Source organism: Frieseomelitta varia, unplaced genomic scaffold (genome assembly GCF_011392965.1).
Source record: "Frieseomelitta varia isolate USP_RPSP 00005682 unplaced genomic scaffold, Fvar_1.2 scaffold_683, whole genome shotgun sequence".
Classification (NCBI taxonomy): Eukaryota; Metazoa; Arthropoda; class Insecta; order Hymenoptera; family Apidae; genus Frieseomelitta; species Frieseomelitta varia.
Genome location: NW_025110460.1, coordinates 134 through 17,980, shown reverse-complemented (window position 1 = coordinate 17,980; position 17,847 = coordinate 134). Strand labels below are relative to the sequence as shown.

At 30.9% G+C, this 17,847-nt stretch overlaps 4 protein-coding genes across 7 annotated transcripts; 1 reads left to right on the top strand and 3 right to left on the bottom strand.

Moving 5' to 3' along the window:
* Positions 1–585: 585 nt before the first annotated feature.
* LOC122535229 (transmembrane protein 230) lies at positions 586–2,809 on the top strand. 3 transcript variants are annotated; one of them, XM_043666587.1, is made up of 5 exons: positions 586–960; positions 1,173–1,295; positions 1,846–1,958; positions 2,094–2,216; positions 2,394–2,809. In XM_043666587.1, exons 2-5 carry the CDS (start codon positions 1,271–1,273, stop codon positions 2,529–2,531), a joined length of 399 nt encoding a protein of 132 aa, XP_043522522.1. In that variant the 5' UTR covers positions 586–960; positions 1,173–1,270; the 3' UTR covers positions 2,532–2,809. The 3 variants fall into 3 exon arrangements, with proteins under 3 accessions (XP_043522522.1, XP_043522521.1, XP_043522523.1); XM_043666586.1 differs by having other exon boundaries at positions 586–1,295; XM_043666588.1 differs by lacking the exons at positions 586–960; positions 1,173–1,295 and adding an exon at positions 1,415–1,531.
* Positions 2,810–2,997: 188 nt separating this feature from the next.
* LOC122535227 (protein PFF0380w-like) lies at positions 2,998–7,064 on the bottom strand. Its single transcript, XM_043666584.1, has 9 exons — positions 6,465–7,064; positions 6,069–6,375; positions 5,246–5,972; positions 4,865–5,092; positions 4,287–4,514; positions 3,983–4,165; positions 3,698–3,915; positions 3,439–3,594; positions 2,998–3,366 (listed from the first exon to the last, which is right to left on the bottom strand). The coding sequence occupies exons 1-9, from the start codon at positions 7,043–7,045 to the stop codon at positions 3,166–3,168; spliced, it is 2,829 nt and encodes a 942-aa protein (XP_043522519.1). The 5' UTR covers positions 7,046–7,064; the 3' UTR covers positions 2,998–3,165.
* A 1,452-nt stretch (positions 7,065–8,516) lies between these two features.
* Positions 8,517–17,603, bottom strand: LOC122535226 (transmembrane protease serine 9-like). Its single transcript, XM_043666582.1, is given in 13 exon segments — positions 8,517–9,377; positions 9,470–9,777; positions 9,912–10,075; positions 10,163–10,431; positions 10,519–10,824; positions 11,532–11,861; positions 15,183–15,295; positions 15,377–15,588; positions 15,696–15,973; positions 16,072–16,225; positions 16,307–17,148; positions 17,223–17,570; positions 17,572–17,603. Coding segments are annotated over 12 exon segments (3,243 nt in total). The 5' UTR covers positions 17,589–17,603; the 3' UTR covers positions 8,517–9,377; positions 9,470–9,567.
* LOC122535223 lies at positions 13,723–14,937 on the bottom strand. 2 transcript variants are annotated; one of them, XM_043666579.1, is made up of 3 exons: positions 14,736–14,937; positions 14,186–14,280; positions 13,723–14,101 (listed from the first exon to the last, which is right to left on the bottom strand). In XM_043666579.1, the coding sequence occupies exons 1-3, from the start codon at positions 14,804–14,806 to the stop codon at positions 14,076–14,078; spliced, it is 192 nt and encodes a 63-aa protein (XP_043522514.1). In that variant the 5' UTR covers positions 14,807–14,937; the 3' UTR covers positions 13,723–14,075. The 2 variants fall into 2 exon arrangements, with proteins under 2 accessions (XP_043522514.1, XP_043522513.1); XM_043666578.1 differs by having other exon boundaries at positions 13,723–14,020; positions 14,736–14,922.
* Positions 17,604–17,847: the final 244 nt, after the last annotated feature.

Below are 17,847 nucleotides of genomic sequence, written 5' to 3'. Positions count from 1 at the left end.
AGTATTTCGTATTGGATGACGAGGATGGAATTATTTATTGAACACTAGATGGTAGCTGTTATTATTCAGATTGAATATTGTTTGCTAGTATAATTATCGCAATGCTTGGAGTGAACAATTGAAAGAAAAAGAAAAAAACGTGAGCTACGCGTGAGGCGCAATTTGAAACACGTGGAAATCGATGTTTCTGCAATTGTATTTCTATGTTTGTTAAGTTATTTCTTGTCGTTAGAGAAATGTATCTTTTTTTTTTTTTTTTTTTGTTGGACTCATCTCTTTTACACAAAGCTCGTAACCCTTCGAACGCTGTGTTTTAGTCGAGGTTACTGATGCAATGTGCTTACCGCTCTGATAATGCTCTTTAGGCACGTAATCGCTCTATGTTACACGATGTTGTGAATTAGGAAACCGTTCATGAAACAAACAATTATTTAAGGTCAATTATATTCGTGTTTACTCCTTTATTTACAGTTAATTAATTTTTATAACAAAAACATATGCATATATTTATTTTTGAAACTCACACATGAAACTCGCCCTTGTTTACAATATGATTTACATGCGATGACAAATGTAGATGAATGAACGAATGTAAATGAAAAAATTACGAGGCAACATTCATTTAATAAAATGTCACAACATTATTGCGCTCATTCGAACCTTTGTTGTCGTACGGTACTGCGTCGAACGTCGTGGCGCAGAAAAGCACAGCTTCCACCGCCTCTTCATTTTCGCAGATCGATCCAACCCACTGACAAGCGTAATCGAAAATCTCGAGGTTAAAGTTACCTACGCTGGTGATGCGTGTGAAATATTAGAAAGAAATCTGAACGTGAACATATTTCAGTTCTTCGTGCGACAAATTCTTCATCGAGTGTGTATTTCCTACTAGGAGACAGTAAATTCTTTCGCAAGAATCTAGCCTCTGTAACATGTGAGACCAAAGATCAGGCAATAATGGTCGTATACAACTTCATCTACTCGTTTGCATAATTATTAGATCTTAGATAGTTATCCAAGCATTTTAAGAGACTGTAGAACCTCTTGAATTTTGTATCAGTAGAAAGTGTAACACGAATTTTGGGGAAATTAGTTCGTTTCATTTTATGTCGAGGAATATGTCGTTGAAAAGATCCATTAAAGTGAACTTGAAACATGATATTTTTGTCCAGAGGATCGTACAACCTTGTCTTTATCGATAGCAAAGCGGATGAAGGGAAAAGAATTGGATATTTTCAACGCGAATATAAGTGTGTAATTGTTGATTGATATGTGGACAAGCTGGTTTGGCGCAGGTACTTCCCATTTTCTGATAACAATATCTCTTTAGTTTTTTAATACTAGAGATAGTTAAATCGGGTATTTAAATATTCCCTCGGAATCTGGTTATTCCCTTCTTTTAACAAACGCGCATGCGTCTTAAACATGACGCGCGTTATCAAATATTAACCTAAGTCTTTCTTTAACGAATATAACGAACGAAAATTAAATTATTTCCTACATTATTTTTGATGAAATCAGTCAATTAAAAGTTAAGTATCGCAAATTATTGATAAATTGTGCAAATTATAAAAGAGAATAAAATATTTACTACTCCATGTTAAATTGATGCATTTGACTAGTATATGAGTATTTAGTGTGGTTACTATAATAGTATAATTATTTGTTATTTATTTATTAATTTAGTACGGTTACTAATATACACTAATAATCAAGATATAAACCTATTTTTTGAAATTAATTTCATTTTATTTACATAAAAAATGAAAATTAGGATATTATGAAACTGTGTAATTAAAAGAAAGTTTATACCTAAAATGTAATGCATTTTATCCATTTTTACAGATTACATTCACAAAGTGAGTATGTCCAGAAGGAAACCTGGTGGTGACAGACAATTCAACAACGTGGATTATACACAGCTTACAGAAACTGACAATGGCTTTGTTGATTCTCAGGTTAGATATTACTACGCTTTACATACAACACTTCATAGCAGCATGAATGTATTTTGTTAAAGTCAAATCAAAATGTTATGCAATTAAGTTGAAAATAGACAAATATTGATAATAAAATATATTTATTTTTAACAGTTCGTGAATCCACCTGTAAAAATACCATGGAAAGCAATTACATTAGCTGCTCTTCTTTTTGTTGGAGGTACTATTATGCTCATCACAGGTAGTTTAATTGTGAGTGGACATATCGATTCAAAGGTAAGATATTTTAAAAACATCTTTTTATTAGATTATTATTATATTTACATCTTATCAGGTATTTAATAATTAAGAAAAAGATTATTTCTATTTTACTTTCTAAATGCATTATTTATAATAATAATTTCATAATAATTTAACATACTATGAATTTAACAATTACTTCATCTTTTACAGTATTCAGATCGTATGTGGCCAGTTATTGTTTTAGGAATTCTAATGTTTATACCAGGTGCTTATCATATGAGAGTAGCTATTTTAGCCTATCAAAAGGTGCCAGGCTATTCATTTGATGATATACCAGAGTTTGATTAATGAAACAAAACTTTTTTACTAAATAGTTGAAGATTCTACATTATTATTGATATATTAGGTATTTAATTTATATGAATCTGTTTTATATAAATTGTACATATCTTTTTCTTTAAGCATGTAAGTATTTATAATTCATATGACAGTATAATTTGGCATTGTACTTATATGTTAATTTTATGCAAGTATTGGATTTAATATTGTGCAAAGCACATAACTACTATTGAAAATATCAAAATTGATAACATTATAACTACAATATATGTTATTTTTGTATTATCAAAAAGGAAAACATAAATTTGCATCTGTACATATTTTATTTTTGCATAATTACTAATGATCTAATGTGGATTTATCATATAATCTTTCAAAATGTAGTCAACTTAAAAATACTAAAGCTATTTTAAAATTTGTAATAAATTATTCATGAAACAATTGTCATGAAAATTAGAAATACATAACATATATAAAATAATTAACCTCTATATCGAATCAGCTTAGAAAAAAATCTAAAAAATATTAATCTAAAATTATCCAACATATTGTTTTTATTGTTTTTGATTAAATTAAATATCCGTTTGATAAAGCGTTTCATATAAACAAAAATATAGAATCAAATTATGTTTAGTGTTTAGTGTCACTGTTTAGCCTTATGCTTCAAGTAATTTAAGACACTTAAAGTATTTAACTTACATATTTTATCTGTCTTTCTTTTTGCCATTAAAATTGGTGGATTAAATTGTTTTTTTAATACATTTTTCATTAAAATTTTACTTTTGGCAATCTTATGTTGATACATTCTCTTATTATGAGTATATTTCTTATGTAAAGGAACATTCTATAAAGAATTGAAGTTCATTTATAAAATTACTGATTTAACATAATGAACTTTGTATTAAGTATAACTTACCTCAAAATTAAGATAAATAGAAAAATCGTTTTGCTTAATATGATCAATTCCATATCCAATATGTAATGAAAGTTGTTCTATTGAATCGAGTACTGCAAGATACATTTCTTCTTTTGTCCAATCGGTATTTATAATGAGATGTATTGTTGGGCACAACTGATCTCAAAGAATGATAAATATATGTATTGATACAAATATTATGAATAAAGAATTATAATTTTATTTTTTTTAATATAAAAATGCCTCTATTTGTTGGTACCTGTATTCTAGAATATATTCCTAATCCAATTCCAGTTTGGTATAAGCGTTTTGTTAAAGCCATATCAATATGAATTAGTGTAGCAATCAATGCACGATATGTAATAGTATTTGGTATAAAATTATAATTAATAATTAATTTTGCAATGTGTATAATTAAAAAATAATTTTTTTCGGACAGAAGCATTGGCACTGCTTTATTTACAAAATTCGTAATGTCTAAAAAGGATAGTATAAATTTAAAAGATTTTATTTGTTTCTTAGTTATGATTAATGTTCATCTTACCTATTGGGTAAAAATTGCTATATTGATCTACAACTAAAAATTGAAAAAGGTAAAAAGCATATTCTAAAAATGTTTCACAGAGTGCATTTAATAAAATGGTTATTATTTGTACTCTAATAGATATATCTTTTGCAGTATAATGTACCTTCCACTTATGAGGATCAGTGTAAATGATATTAGTTTCTGAAAAGAATAAGTTACATGAAAATAATCATAATTATTTGTATATATTTATAATTATTTGTTTATATATTATGTTGTACATATTAGAAAATACATTGATAAAATTTAATTTTTAACTTACGTTTAAGTAAGAAAAAAGCTTTTATAGCTAGATGATTTGCTAAGTATATCTCAGCAATGAGCATAATAGTTGCAGCATCAATCTTATGGAAATACATTTGTGTGATATTAATATCTTCCAGTAATATATTTGCTAATACCCACAAATTTTTCTCAGCTAAAGTAACCAAAGCATATTTGACAGTATCAAATAATATTTGATAACACGTAGCAGTCACTCCAGTTCTGACTATAATATTTAAAAAAGATAAAATACATTTAGAAGTATTTTTTAATACTAAGTAAATATTAACATTTGATCGTACTTCGTTTTATTTATTTAAATATTTGTATACAAATAGTTTTCTAAAGTAATATTTATTATATTATAACTTAAAAACAATTAATTAATTATTATAATGATCTATAGTAAAGATAAAAAAATCACATATAATGATTTTTAGTTTATTTAAATAATGGATAATACATAATTATTCACTTAAAATAATATAAAACATTTACATAAAATATAATGTTTATATGTTCGTTATAATTCTATTATGCCAAACATATTATGCTGGTTGAAATATAAAATAATACCTGAATGTAAAATGAGCTTCTTGAAATGATAATGGGAATATCTTATTTCATTGCATAAAATTTGGTAAGTGGCCCGAGTAAAGAAAGTTTGTTGTTCTTCCTTCACTGAATTAAGAATATTCATAACATAATCATAATCATTACGTTTAAGTCCCTCATGAAGCTTGTGAACATCTATATAGAATTTCCAAAATCTTATTCTGGCAGATTGCGGTTTTGCTAAGTTATCTAAATATTACATGGGATATAAACATATATGCTACCAAAAAAATTATACTAATTTTATATTGATAGCGATAATAGCGATTTCGTAAACAGAAATGTTATTTTATAATAGCGATAATAGTGATTTCGTAAACAGAAATGTTATTTTTTATTTACCTATTAAATGCAGTTTAAAAGATGAATTTTCATTTATTCTCTCAACTGTTTCTGTCGTATTAAGTATATTCATACGTTCATCCATCTCTAATTCATTTATCATACAACATGAATCTGGTGAAGAAATACCATTATCTTTCACTTGCTTATTTTTATCTACCTTTTGAGTTTTTTCTTTAATCAAGTTTTTAAAGGATAACAGTACATCGTTATTTATTTTACAACGAACTTGATGGGTTAATTTACGCATAATATTGAAATTTACTTCTTCAATATGTGTACGGGTAATTATACATTCTTGTAAAATAGTTTCTACAATTTTTGGATCCAAATTTTCTATTCGAAGCAACAAATTTTTCAATGTATTCCAATATTCACCATACATAATATACTCTTTTGAACACAACTGTTTTAAAACACAATTTACGAATTCAAAATCGCTATTGTTTACAATGATTGATATTTCATGAGTAATTACTTTGATAGAATATCTTTGTTTCAAATAATCAATAGTATAGAAAACTGTATCACCATTAACAGCTTTTAACTTATATAATTTTTTCAATATTTTTAATATACACTGGATGTCATATTGAGAATAAACAGGTAGCGCTTGTAAATAGAAGTTTCGTACAAACTCTGTAAAATTATTAAATACTAATTCGTCTAGTATTTTAAAAAAATATTCTTCTTTATGACTATACCAATTAATCATAGTTGGTATAAACTGCAAAATGAAAATAAGTAAAATATACAAATACACTGACACTTACAATTAGAAAGAAAGTATAAAAAAACTAAAGGATTGTAACTATATACATACGTCATGTCTAAAACGACAATCGTTTCTAAGACATTTGTTATACATTATTGTGTAATAACAAAAGCCATGAAAAATAGATTTAAATGCATTGATATTGCGCGATGTGGCAATTTGTGGATTTTGTAAAGATTTTTGGAGTACAGTATTATATTTTTGATCTGAAGTAACATTATTTTCATTGTTATTATCGTCATTATTGTTATAAAATTTATTAAAATCAGATGTAGTATTTTTGTAATAATTTTCAATTACATTATCAGTCATTTGAAATGATTTTTCACTATTATCATCTAGATACGTATTGTACCTAGAAAAAAGATCATGTTAAAAAATAAAATAATTAATAACATAAATGATATTTTTCAAATTAATTATTATTATTTCAAAAGTCATTACTCTTGCATGAGAGTTGAATCTGCAAACAAAGATAAACAATCACTATCTTCTGCTTCTTCTTTATTCAAATTTTCTTTATCTACAAGAAATTGATTTTTCATTAATGATCCATTCATTTCTGACACAGTTGATTCACATAATTGTACATTCTGGAGAGAATCACAAACTTTTTCATTAATGATTCTACAAGTTTTAATTTCATGTTTTTCTTCTTTTAGATATTTTGAAGTGTTTTCCACATTTTCATTGTATGATATACTTCCAAAATTTCTATTTAATTTTCTTTTTTTTACGTTATTATTATTATCATCATTCTGATCAGTAACTATACATTTTTTATTTGTTAAATCCGTATTTTTATATGAATTTTTCTTTGCAGTATGTGTTATATCATCTTTTTCTTCTATGATCTTTGGTGAAGTAATAGTATGTAAAAACACAATGTTTTTATTTTCACTACATTCATTGAGAAATAGATTATCTTTGCTTAGATTCTGTATAGTTTCTAAATCAACTACTTCTATTATTCTGTCATAATTAATATCTTTATTAGAATTTTTAACTTTTTTTTGCAAATCCATTTTTAATAAACTCTCAGAATTCAAATTCTTTTTCTGTGAATTTGACAGATTATTTATAAAATCATAACTGTTAGATATATTATTTTGTATTGATTGTTCTAATACAAAATTTTGTTTCTCGTTGGCCAGAAGAATTTGATTTGAACTTTTATCACTGACCTTTTCTAAACAAATTTTGAATCTTTTATCATTCTGCCCTGCTTTAATTATTGTATCTACTGACATGATTTATATGAAATATAAATAAAATTTTTAAAAAATGAATAAAAAAAGAAATGTAACATAAAAAGCAATTATAATACTTACTACGCTCTTTTTCCCAAGAAATATTCTCATCTGCAATTTTCGTGACACTTTTCTTTTCAAGAAAGCTATTATTTGTATTTTCTTTTAAATTTTCTGATACTTCCAAATTTTTATTCATCTTTTGTATATCATTTTCATTTACTATAGACATTTGAAATTTTTTGTTGAATAATTTACTTTGGCTTCTTGTAACATATTTTGGTTTTTTCACCTTCATATCCTTCTTATTACTTGTGTTTTTCAATTTTTTATTTACCAGTCTAAATTGCAATGGAATATTATGCACCATTGATACATCATTCAATATATTTTTAAGTCTTAAACAATCTTGCAGAACAACACATGCTTCCTTTAAATCTACGAATTCTTTATATTTATTTTCCTTATTCATTTTCTTCAATGTATTTATATTATTCTTAGAAACACTTTTGTTAACTTTTGTATAAGATCTTTCTCTGGTGCTTCTTTTTGGATAAAAAACATCCATTTTTTCTCTTACTTTGCTCTGCGTTATAAATTTACTTAACTTATTGCGCCTATATCAAAATAAACAATAGCTCAAACTCCAAATTAAAAAATGACATGAGAAATATTTCAGCAACGTAAGCACGTATCTATGAAATGTTGCACATGTTTACGAAATATCGAAAAAATATTGTAGTATAAGTGTGTATAATATTTACTTACTATTATTATTCTTTTTTGTTGAAGAAAACAATAGGCTAAACTCGATTCATCTTTGTGATCCACTGGAGCTTCCACTGCAATTAAATCCACTTGCACGTGTGCATTCTTGAAACTTCACTTGTCTTTATTATCACAATTCAAACGCGATGACTAAACAACGAGAATCACAAGAAGCGTTCGATTTATCGATAATATCGATTTCCCGCCAAATTTTAAAATTTCAACACAGGCAAAGAATGAATTTCAAAAAATGAATTTCTTTTTGTGGCTTTCGTTTACTTCTTTTGGAATTTTCTGTAAAAAATTATTATTCCTTCGCTCGACAAGTTTGTCTAGACAAATATCTAAATCGAAGTTAGAAAGCAATAACATGCGAAGGAATAAATTTATTCATTTATTATCCTCACATCGATGAAAAATACGTGTTATCATGAATTCAATTGGAAATAAAGGAATAAAGAAATATTCAAACTATTAGTTTCAACAAGAGCTATTTATATTAAAAGTTATACTGCAAATAATTGATACATGGATTTTAAGAGACCTCCTTTATCTTTTTTTATGAATTGAAAACTCGAAGTACAAGTATAGAGCATATTTGTTATTAAACAGAAAATACTCATTACAAAAAATTAACAACATAAATAAGTTGAAGATAATTTATACAAAATATAAGGCACATTAAATCAAAAAGAAAATTTTTAAAAAGAAGTTTTTTAATTATATAAAAATATATGTTGCTTTTAGCAATAGTATTTCCAAAATTTAAAAGAATAACGCATATTTCATACTTATACATAATGAAATTTTTAAAATTTATACGACATTTCATATATATCTATACATAAAATTTTCAAATAAAATTCTAACAAAATCGCGTAAACAAAACATTATATCACCGATTAGAAAGTTGCATTCCACTAAAAAAGCAAACGCAGACGTGTCTAACACGTGCGACCAATCTCAATAAGAGATATTTTTCCTGCTTTTCCTAAAAAGCAAGGACACCTCTTTAAAATAAGAGTTAGGAGTTTCGAAACACAATGCATTGAACCGTTTCAATAGCGCGTCTGGAAAGAATCAATGGAGTGCTGTGGTCGTAAAAAAATTCATTTGCGAAACACGTGTGAAATATGTTTCACAGACGATCTGCGACGAAATATAATTTTATGACCAGCATTTATTTAACATAAAAAGTTAATTTCAACCGTTGACTTTGATTGTTTAGCAACAGATTTTTATCCGCCGCATCTGTGTTTACCTTCGTGTTATGTTCGTGTATAATTTTAAAGCACAAAAGAAAAGGGAAGAAGTAGACGAAAAACCAGTGGCAGATCTACTGAAAAATATTTAAAAAAAAAAATTATCAAATATCAAAGGAATATTTTTTATGAAAAAGAAAAAGAAAACTCAATAATGCCTCTCACGTACGTTATTATTACAAAAATAATATACGATGAATACAGTCTTTCCACAGAAAAACGCCATCGATTTTTATACGCATAAACTTATGAAACGATTTGCTAAAATCAATTCTGTGATAGAGGTTTGTAAACGGTATTGTCCAAATTATTAAAAGCCATTTGTTCGTCGATCCAATCACGTGCTAAGGCAACATTAGCATAAACACCTGGAGTACCACCTTCTGCGCAACCGATTCCCCACGCTACAATACCCGCTTGCAAGTACGTGCTAGGATTATTTTTAAGTGGGCATACAAGAGGACTTCCTCCGTCACCCTAGAAAAATTAAATCATTCATTTCGGTATACACAATGGATATTTAAATATTTTCACAGAATCTGAATATAAACGTATGCTATATGATTTAAAAGCCTACGATTAATTTAATAGATTATAGATGATTAATTCACCTTGCAAGTGTCTTTGCCAACTTCTCCACCAGCGCATATAAAACTTTCGTGAAGAACGAAATATTTTCCTAGTCTAGTCTTTCGAAGCTGTTCTTGACATGTATTACGTGGCACTATTGGCAATTCTACCTTCTTCAAGATTACCTGGTAGTGTCCCTCCTTACCTATAAGTTAAGTTACCGTTTCAAATAGGAACTCGAGAGGAATTGTCACAATCTAAATAGATTCAAATCAATAGTAAAGATTCTTACCAAAGATATCCTTTCCCCAGCCACTAGCAAAACATCGACTGTTATCAAATATATCGTTTCGTTCTGGCAGGCAAACGAGATCAACGTTGTCTGTCAAATTCACCGGCTCGGACAAGATTAAAATGGCGAAGTCGTTAAAAAGAGCGCCGGCATAATATTTTTCATGAACGATCACTTTCTGTACGGTGCGATCTTGATGAGGATAAATCTCATTATTAGTTTGCGTGTCCCATTCTCCAGCGCGAATTCTCAATTCGGATGGTTGCTTTCTGTGCGAAAAGCACGTGTATTTAATTAGAAATTGTTGCACAAGTCAATAATATCGATGATATTCAGAAGCATATTAGACTATTTACCCTTGCACGCAATGAGCAGCAGTTAAAACAGCGAACTTGTGAATCAAGGAACCACCGCATTGATAAACGTTCAATTTCTGATTGTTTTCGCCGATTGGTTCTTCCTTCAATATAGCCACCATCCACGGGAATTCGCCAAATTCTGCTTCGCTGTTACTGTTGCCAGTAATTCTGAAACCAACACCATTCGGGTGCCTTTGTCCACAGCCTTTTCTCTCGAGTGGCGGACGTATTTCTTCAGGATTCTTCCTGTCTGGTATTTTGCAACAGACGGCCAGGTAATTCTCGCACGGACCTGATAAAGCTCTGTATCATAATTATTTATCGTATAAATAATATTTCCTTAAAACAGTATTTCTCACTTTATATTCCAAATGCGCTAGCTTGAAAAATGTTAACTAATATTATGTAATTATATAAACCAGAGTGCGAATTTCTATACATTTGTAAAAAATATTAAAGCTCAAAAAAATTGCAAATAGTATGAAAGAATATACATATATATATAGCATCCGCAACATAATGCTTACTACAACAATATCCTATCCTTTTATTATTTTCTCAAAAATATGATTTTACATAAAAAATCCGCAGTTCACATATATTCACACATATATACGCCACAGTTGTATTCCTGATCGACGTTAGTTCAAGTTACTTTGGAATATAATTATCGTACTTAGAATACAAAGTGAAAAATCTATCTGGAGTAAATCCAAAGATAGTCTCATGCGGCGTGCACATTTAACAAACTATAATTAAACCTGATATCCACATATTTGTTAGATCGTTGCCATTCTCCCATACAGAATGAATTTTATTCTGTGCTTATTCGAGAATACATGGACGAATATTACTGATACGTATTTGGTATCGATAGGATTAATTCAACATTACCTCATAATCGTGCACCGTCTCCGTAACACAGTGCTAAATGTTTGCCATTTTGAGACCAATCTTTAGAATTCACTCTCACTGTTCCATATTTATAGTGTCATTTATATCAACCAGACCTGATATCGATCAGTGTCTCTCCATTTTCCGAAATGGTACCGTTTCGACATTGATAATACGGCACGCATTCGCAGTCTCCCGGTGGTGGTTTCGTATTATTCGTTCCCAAAATAGTAGTGGGTGTAGTAGTGGTTTGTTTTTTATTAAATACATCCGAAATTAAATCGTCTAAAGAGCTGGTAACGGGGGACGAAGTTTGCGAACTTGTTTTAAACGCGCTCGCTATCAAAGCATCCAATCCACCGTCAGATTGGGGAGCTGGTGCAACCCAAGGGAAGTTGATCACCGTCAATGCCAACAGTATGCACCACGTTGCCATGTTGGAGGTCCTGAAATAAATTCATTCGTTAGAATCTTTACACGAATCTCAAGAGGTCGAGGTGCAAGAGCTCTTGTATAAATGGAAACCATCGGCCAAATGGTGTCAGTCAGATGTTTTTTTAAGTTTCGAAATGGAGACCTCTGGCCTTGAAATCTTAAGTACTTTGACCGATCAATAAATATTTTTGGAATGAAAAATTGTAAGAGACAGTTTTGGTTACATTAATTTGAAACTGTCAATCTAATCTAATCATTTGCATTATTTATACGAGTATAAAGAAATACGTTTAAAAATATGCTTTGTATAAACGAATATACTCGAGTTTTAATAGAATGTTTAATATATTAATAGATTAATTCAACTGTTAAACGAAACTCCAAGAAAATATTGTTGAACAAATAGATTTCAATATAGATTTTACTGTCGATATTATAAACTTATTGTTAAGGCAATAGAACATTTTTATAAATAAAACTAGATAATCTAGTCAAAGAAAGAAGATGAACGATTGCAAAAAAGTAATGTTAAAAGATGGACGTTGCAATCTACGAAGATATCGTAAGAGATTATCAACCGGCTAGTGTTATTTTTCTTTTTCCTTTTTTGCATATAAATAAGTATGACTTCATGTTTTCGAAGATGGAACCGGTACAACGAGGCGAGAAGCAGTGAGTCCACTCCCTCCCTTCGTTCAGTAAGCGGAATACGAGGGACGTTTCGTAAAAATTTACAAGTGAGCTGGAGGCGTTCGATTCGCTAACGTGATCCATTGCTTATTCCTTTCATACTAATTTCGTCTAATGCTTTCAAGAGATATAGCTACGGTCATCGTTCAGTTAACGTTATTGTAAACAGGATAAGTTGTCTTACTTGAATCAATCAACAAGAAAGATGATACACATTGATGAATTACATTGATAAACATTATATAAACTTATAATGTGTATTTAATATCTAACGTTGAATGAATATTTCAAGAGAATGTCAAAGTCTGAAAAAGTTCACAAATAAATAATTCATTGATTTCACGATGTAACCATGACTGCAGCAAATGTTTCGAGATTTCCAGAAAGAACATAATAAATATTGCATTTTGAAGCGTAAATCAACAATAAATCTCTGAACCTCGTCATGGGTGGCTGACCAAGATTACTAATTATACGAATAATTGCGCGACGTTCATGAATGATTAATAAGCAAAATTTTCCAACTTGGAATTCCCAAGGTTTATCACAATTGTTTAAAAAAAAATATAATGAAAGATTATCAAAACAAATTGTAAAAAAATGGACAAAGTGATAATACCAGAGACTATCTAAAATTCCGAAGCACATAAATTATATAAGCATTCATCCCTGTGTGTGCTATTCTTGACATTGATCTTTTTCAGAGTCTGGTTAGTACAATTATGGTATGTCAATACGTTAAATATTCTCTCATTCTTTTACATCAGATTTGTTAAACGAATCTAAAAATAAATCGAACATAAATATTAATTGAACGTCAATTGAAAATCAATAATAAAATTAGCCATCAAAAATGATGTTGAATTGCAATAGACATTTATTACACGTTAAGAAAAAAATGTTAGTATTGCCTGTCAAGGACTTCCAGGAAAGCTTCTCACTCTCAGCCAACATCTTTATCTTTTCTTATAAACAGTCTAACACAAATTATAGCTTCACTACAGTTCCATAAGATTTCTTTTTTTTTTTGCAACTGATTCATAGTTGATTTCTTTAGAAAAATAATCCTAAAATTTATGTTTATGTTCATTGAACAACACGAAAATGTATGTTATGTATTACTATCACTTTAATGCACCATTCAGTCACACATCATTTAATGTGAAACAATAGAACACTTACTATAAATTGATCTTTGATCTGAATCGATGAGTTTCCTCTTGAAAGAGTAACGAACGATTGCGGTGCGTCAAATGTCGGACCCGCGACTTCGTTTACAATTACATATACAGCAGCCAAGCTTCAAGTATTTATGAGGCTAATCCCCACCAATCCTTGATTTCATGATTCTCCATCCCAGCGTACGTGTATGTGTTGTCTATTAACCTTAACCCATTGGATATCGAAGCGATCTTACTCATTCGAGTCAGGTGGTATTCCCCATGCGCAACTATAGAACTGAAGCAAGATTTCCCGGAACCTTTTCCAGAACAGGTAGGAATCCCTTTTTTAACGATATCCTTAGCTTCGCGTGTTTATTCATAAATTTTACGTCTACTTGCTAAAATACATATGTACTGATTGATACTTTTTTTCCAAGAAATTTACAATAAGAAGTGAATTTGTAAAAACCAAGATTTCTCACCTCCTTTGAAATTTTTCTGAAAAATTCTCTTGCTCTTGTGTTTTTCGTCAAAACATTCTTCGTGAATTGAAACGATGATTTCGACAGAGGAATTTCTAAAAATAAAAATGAAGTCGTAATAGGTCACTTACTTTGTATATGTTCCGTGAAGTAATAACCTCTCTTGTAAGATATAAACTTATCCCCGTTTAATTTCAACACGGCTATTGCTTCCAAACGTGTTGAGAATTTAATTTATCTTTGGAATTATCATTGTTTTCTTATGCCAAGAAAAAATATGTCTCTTGATTATTGAATCGTACTTTAAAATTCGGAGGCAAATATTTTTTCATTGTTGTTGTTATTTCGAATTTTCTAATCGTGAAAAAGATCGGCCATGTTAATTCATTTACTTTGCACCAGATGTCACGACAATGACACGACAGATAGACGATATCGACATAATCATTTAGACGCGCTTTAGGAAAAATAGGTCGCAACAATGCTCGCTTAATTGTTATTACCGACTCGTGAGATTTTGCGATAACTGATATAATATTCACATACGTACCCAACGATGCACATCGTAGATAATCGATGGGAAAATATAGTATGGAAGAATATTACAACGCTGTCCATCATTCACCTCCTCGTGACTCAAGACTGCAATCAATATTTTTCTAACTTATGCAATGGCATACTTTTGTGCGATATTCAAAGGAAATGACTGCAATTTGTAGGTTATGTTTTTTTTATCGGTTCGAGTAAAAATCGGTATGTATTTTTTTAATCGAGCATAAAATATGGAACAAATATCATTGAAAAAAAATTGATATAAGATAAAAATACTACGATGTATGTGTATGTATAAATACTTATTGTTACAGGAAATAATTTAAAATTGTTACATTCGTTGGATTTACAAACACGGTTATCTTCTGGCATTATTTATTTTTTAATATAACTTGATAAAAAAAGACTAGATAATAAATCTTTAAGATACATTATTTTTTAGTACGCCCCGTAAGTTGCCAATTGTTGACTAATCCATTCCGTGTATTGCGCTACATTTGTGTAAACGGCAGGAACATTCGACGATCCGCAACCGATTCCCCAAGATACTATACCAGCCTAGAAAAAAGGAATATGTCATTTCTTCTTTTTCTTATTTATTGGTATCTGTAGAATGCAATGCTTGAAGTAACGTGATACCTGAAAGTATTGTCCTGTAGCTGTGGGGCACACAAGAGGACCACCACCGTCTCCACGGCATGTGTCCTTGTTTACCTCTCCCCCTGCACAAACAAAAGAGCTGTGCAACTGAAAATACGCTCCTAATCTTGTCGTTCGAAGTCGATTTTGACAATCAGACCTGTCCACTAAAGGCAGTTCTACTTTCCTTAATTCAGTTTGATACGTTCCATCTACATGTATCAAAAATATTTAATTAAAAGTTTTTATAAGTAAAATGATATTTGCGAGGACATATAAAAAAAAAAAAAAGATAAGACAAATAGTATAACAATCATACCGAATGAATTCTTTCCCCAACCTGTGCCAATACACTTAGTACCAGCAGGGAAAAGTAGTCCCTGCTGTGGTATACAAATAGGGGCAATGTTCACATTCAATTTCACTGGTTCGTTTAAAATGATCACTGCTATATCGTTGAACAGACCGGCATTATAAAACTGAGGATGGGCCACTATGGCTTTTATGCTCGCATCTAGAAAAGGAAGTGGTTGGTCGCCAGGTTGATATTTCAGATCCCATTGTCCAAAACGCGCTATCGGTCTGTTGTTTCCTAAACTAACAGTCTTTTTTCCTCATACTTTTCTTCTAAATTTTAATTATAGGCTGTGTTTTTAATAATCCAATTTTCAATTATAGAATCTGCATAATCTTACTTGGTAACACAATGCGCAGCCGTGAGAACAGCCTTGTTGGTAATCATGGATCCCCCGCACTGGAATAGATATTTACCATCTGGTTGTGCCGTTAACAAAGCCACCATCCATGGAAATTCTGCAAAATACGTTTTCCCAGTGTCCACAGGTTGGGCTGTAAAAATAAAAAAATAAAACATCTCCAGTTCCATTAATACAACAGTCACTTATCAATCATTTACAATCATCTACTTACCCGTCGCATAAGTTTTATTCTGAATACCACATCCAGGTTGCAAGAACGACACTTCTCCATTCACTACGTTCTCGTCTGATTTGTCTAAATCGTCGTTTCTTGCTACATTGATCGTAGGAGACGCTCGGCAGCAAACTTCATCCGCGCTTCCACACACAGAAAATCTTGGATCGATGGCACCAAATCCATTCGTGCTGACAGAATTTCCTGGTATGCATAACCAACTTTTCATACAATAACAAGCCTGAGGGGTCCCGGGATTCCTGACAGGTCCGATCACCACTGGAATTCCGTTTCCATAGCCTGGGTTTATTGCTTGACAGCAGGAGGTAGGTACAGGACACGTCTGTTGACTGTAAGTTACCACAGGATTTATGATACCAACATTCACGGGAATTACAACCCCGTTATTGCACTGGATCGCATTTCCGCATAATACACAAATTTGCGGAGAAACGACAACTGGAGGATTAGTTACAACAGGATACTGAATCACGCTGGTTGGTCTGCAACATACCATGTTGCTTGGACACTGTATATATTGCGTACGAGGATTTATCACACCTTCCCCGGAATTGCCGATGATTCCGTTTGGATCGCATTGAGTGGCCAATACACAGATACAAATTGGGATAGGCTGAGGTTCCGTAGTTGGAAAGATCACTGGTGGAACCGTGGTCGAGGTGGTCGTAGTAGTAGTTGCCTTCGTAGTAGTTGCCTTCGTAGTAGTAGTTGTCTTCATGGTCGTAGTAGTAGTAGTAGTAGTAGTAGGTTTCATAGTGGTCGTCGTTGTGTTCCGTGGACGACAGCAGACTTCTAAATCTCCAGTGCATCTTCGATATCTGTTTTGAAATATGAAACCAACGGTCAACACTGAACGAACTAATATTCCTCCAAGTGTTGTGGAAAAACTCACCGAATATCGATCACCCCAATACCATCCGTAATTATAGTGCGATTAGCGTCACATAAATAATAAGGGACGCAAATACAATCAGCAGTCGGTGGCGTGGTTGGCACATTTTCTATCTTTTGGATCTTCTTTTTCAGTTTCAGAAGATGAAAGAAGAACAGAGGTGACGAGACTCGGTGAAACGATCTATCCACTCTTCTTACTTGTTCGTCCGATTCGTCTGAAGATATCACTTTCGAAATCATCAGGAAGATTGCGATGGAGTATACCAGCGCAAGGAACCGCAGCATGACTTGCTTTCTATTTGCCGGCACGTTCTCTATTGAACAACTTTTAACGCGACGCGTCGTTTATGTATACAGGATGCATTGGTTTCCTGGCATACCGGGAATATCCAAAGCACAAGGTTAATGGGTGGTTTTGTTATAGATCAAGTTCTCAGTTTTCTGAACAATGAAGAGCTACGTCATGGTTTATCCACTAGCTCGAAGATGAAATCAGATAAACGTTAATATTCCTGCACACATCGTCGGCTATCGTAACAAACTGTTTTCAAGTTTTCCTAACATGCTTTTTGGTGTGGCTTGTTTTATATTTAAATCAAGAGCTCTTTTGTTACGCTAGGCTT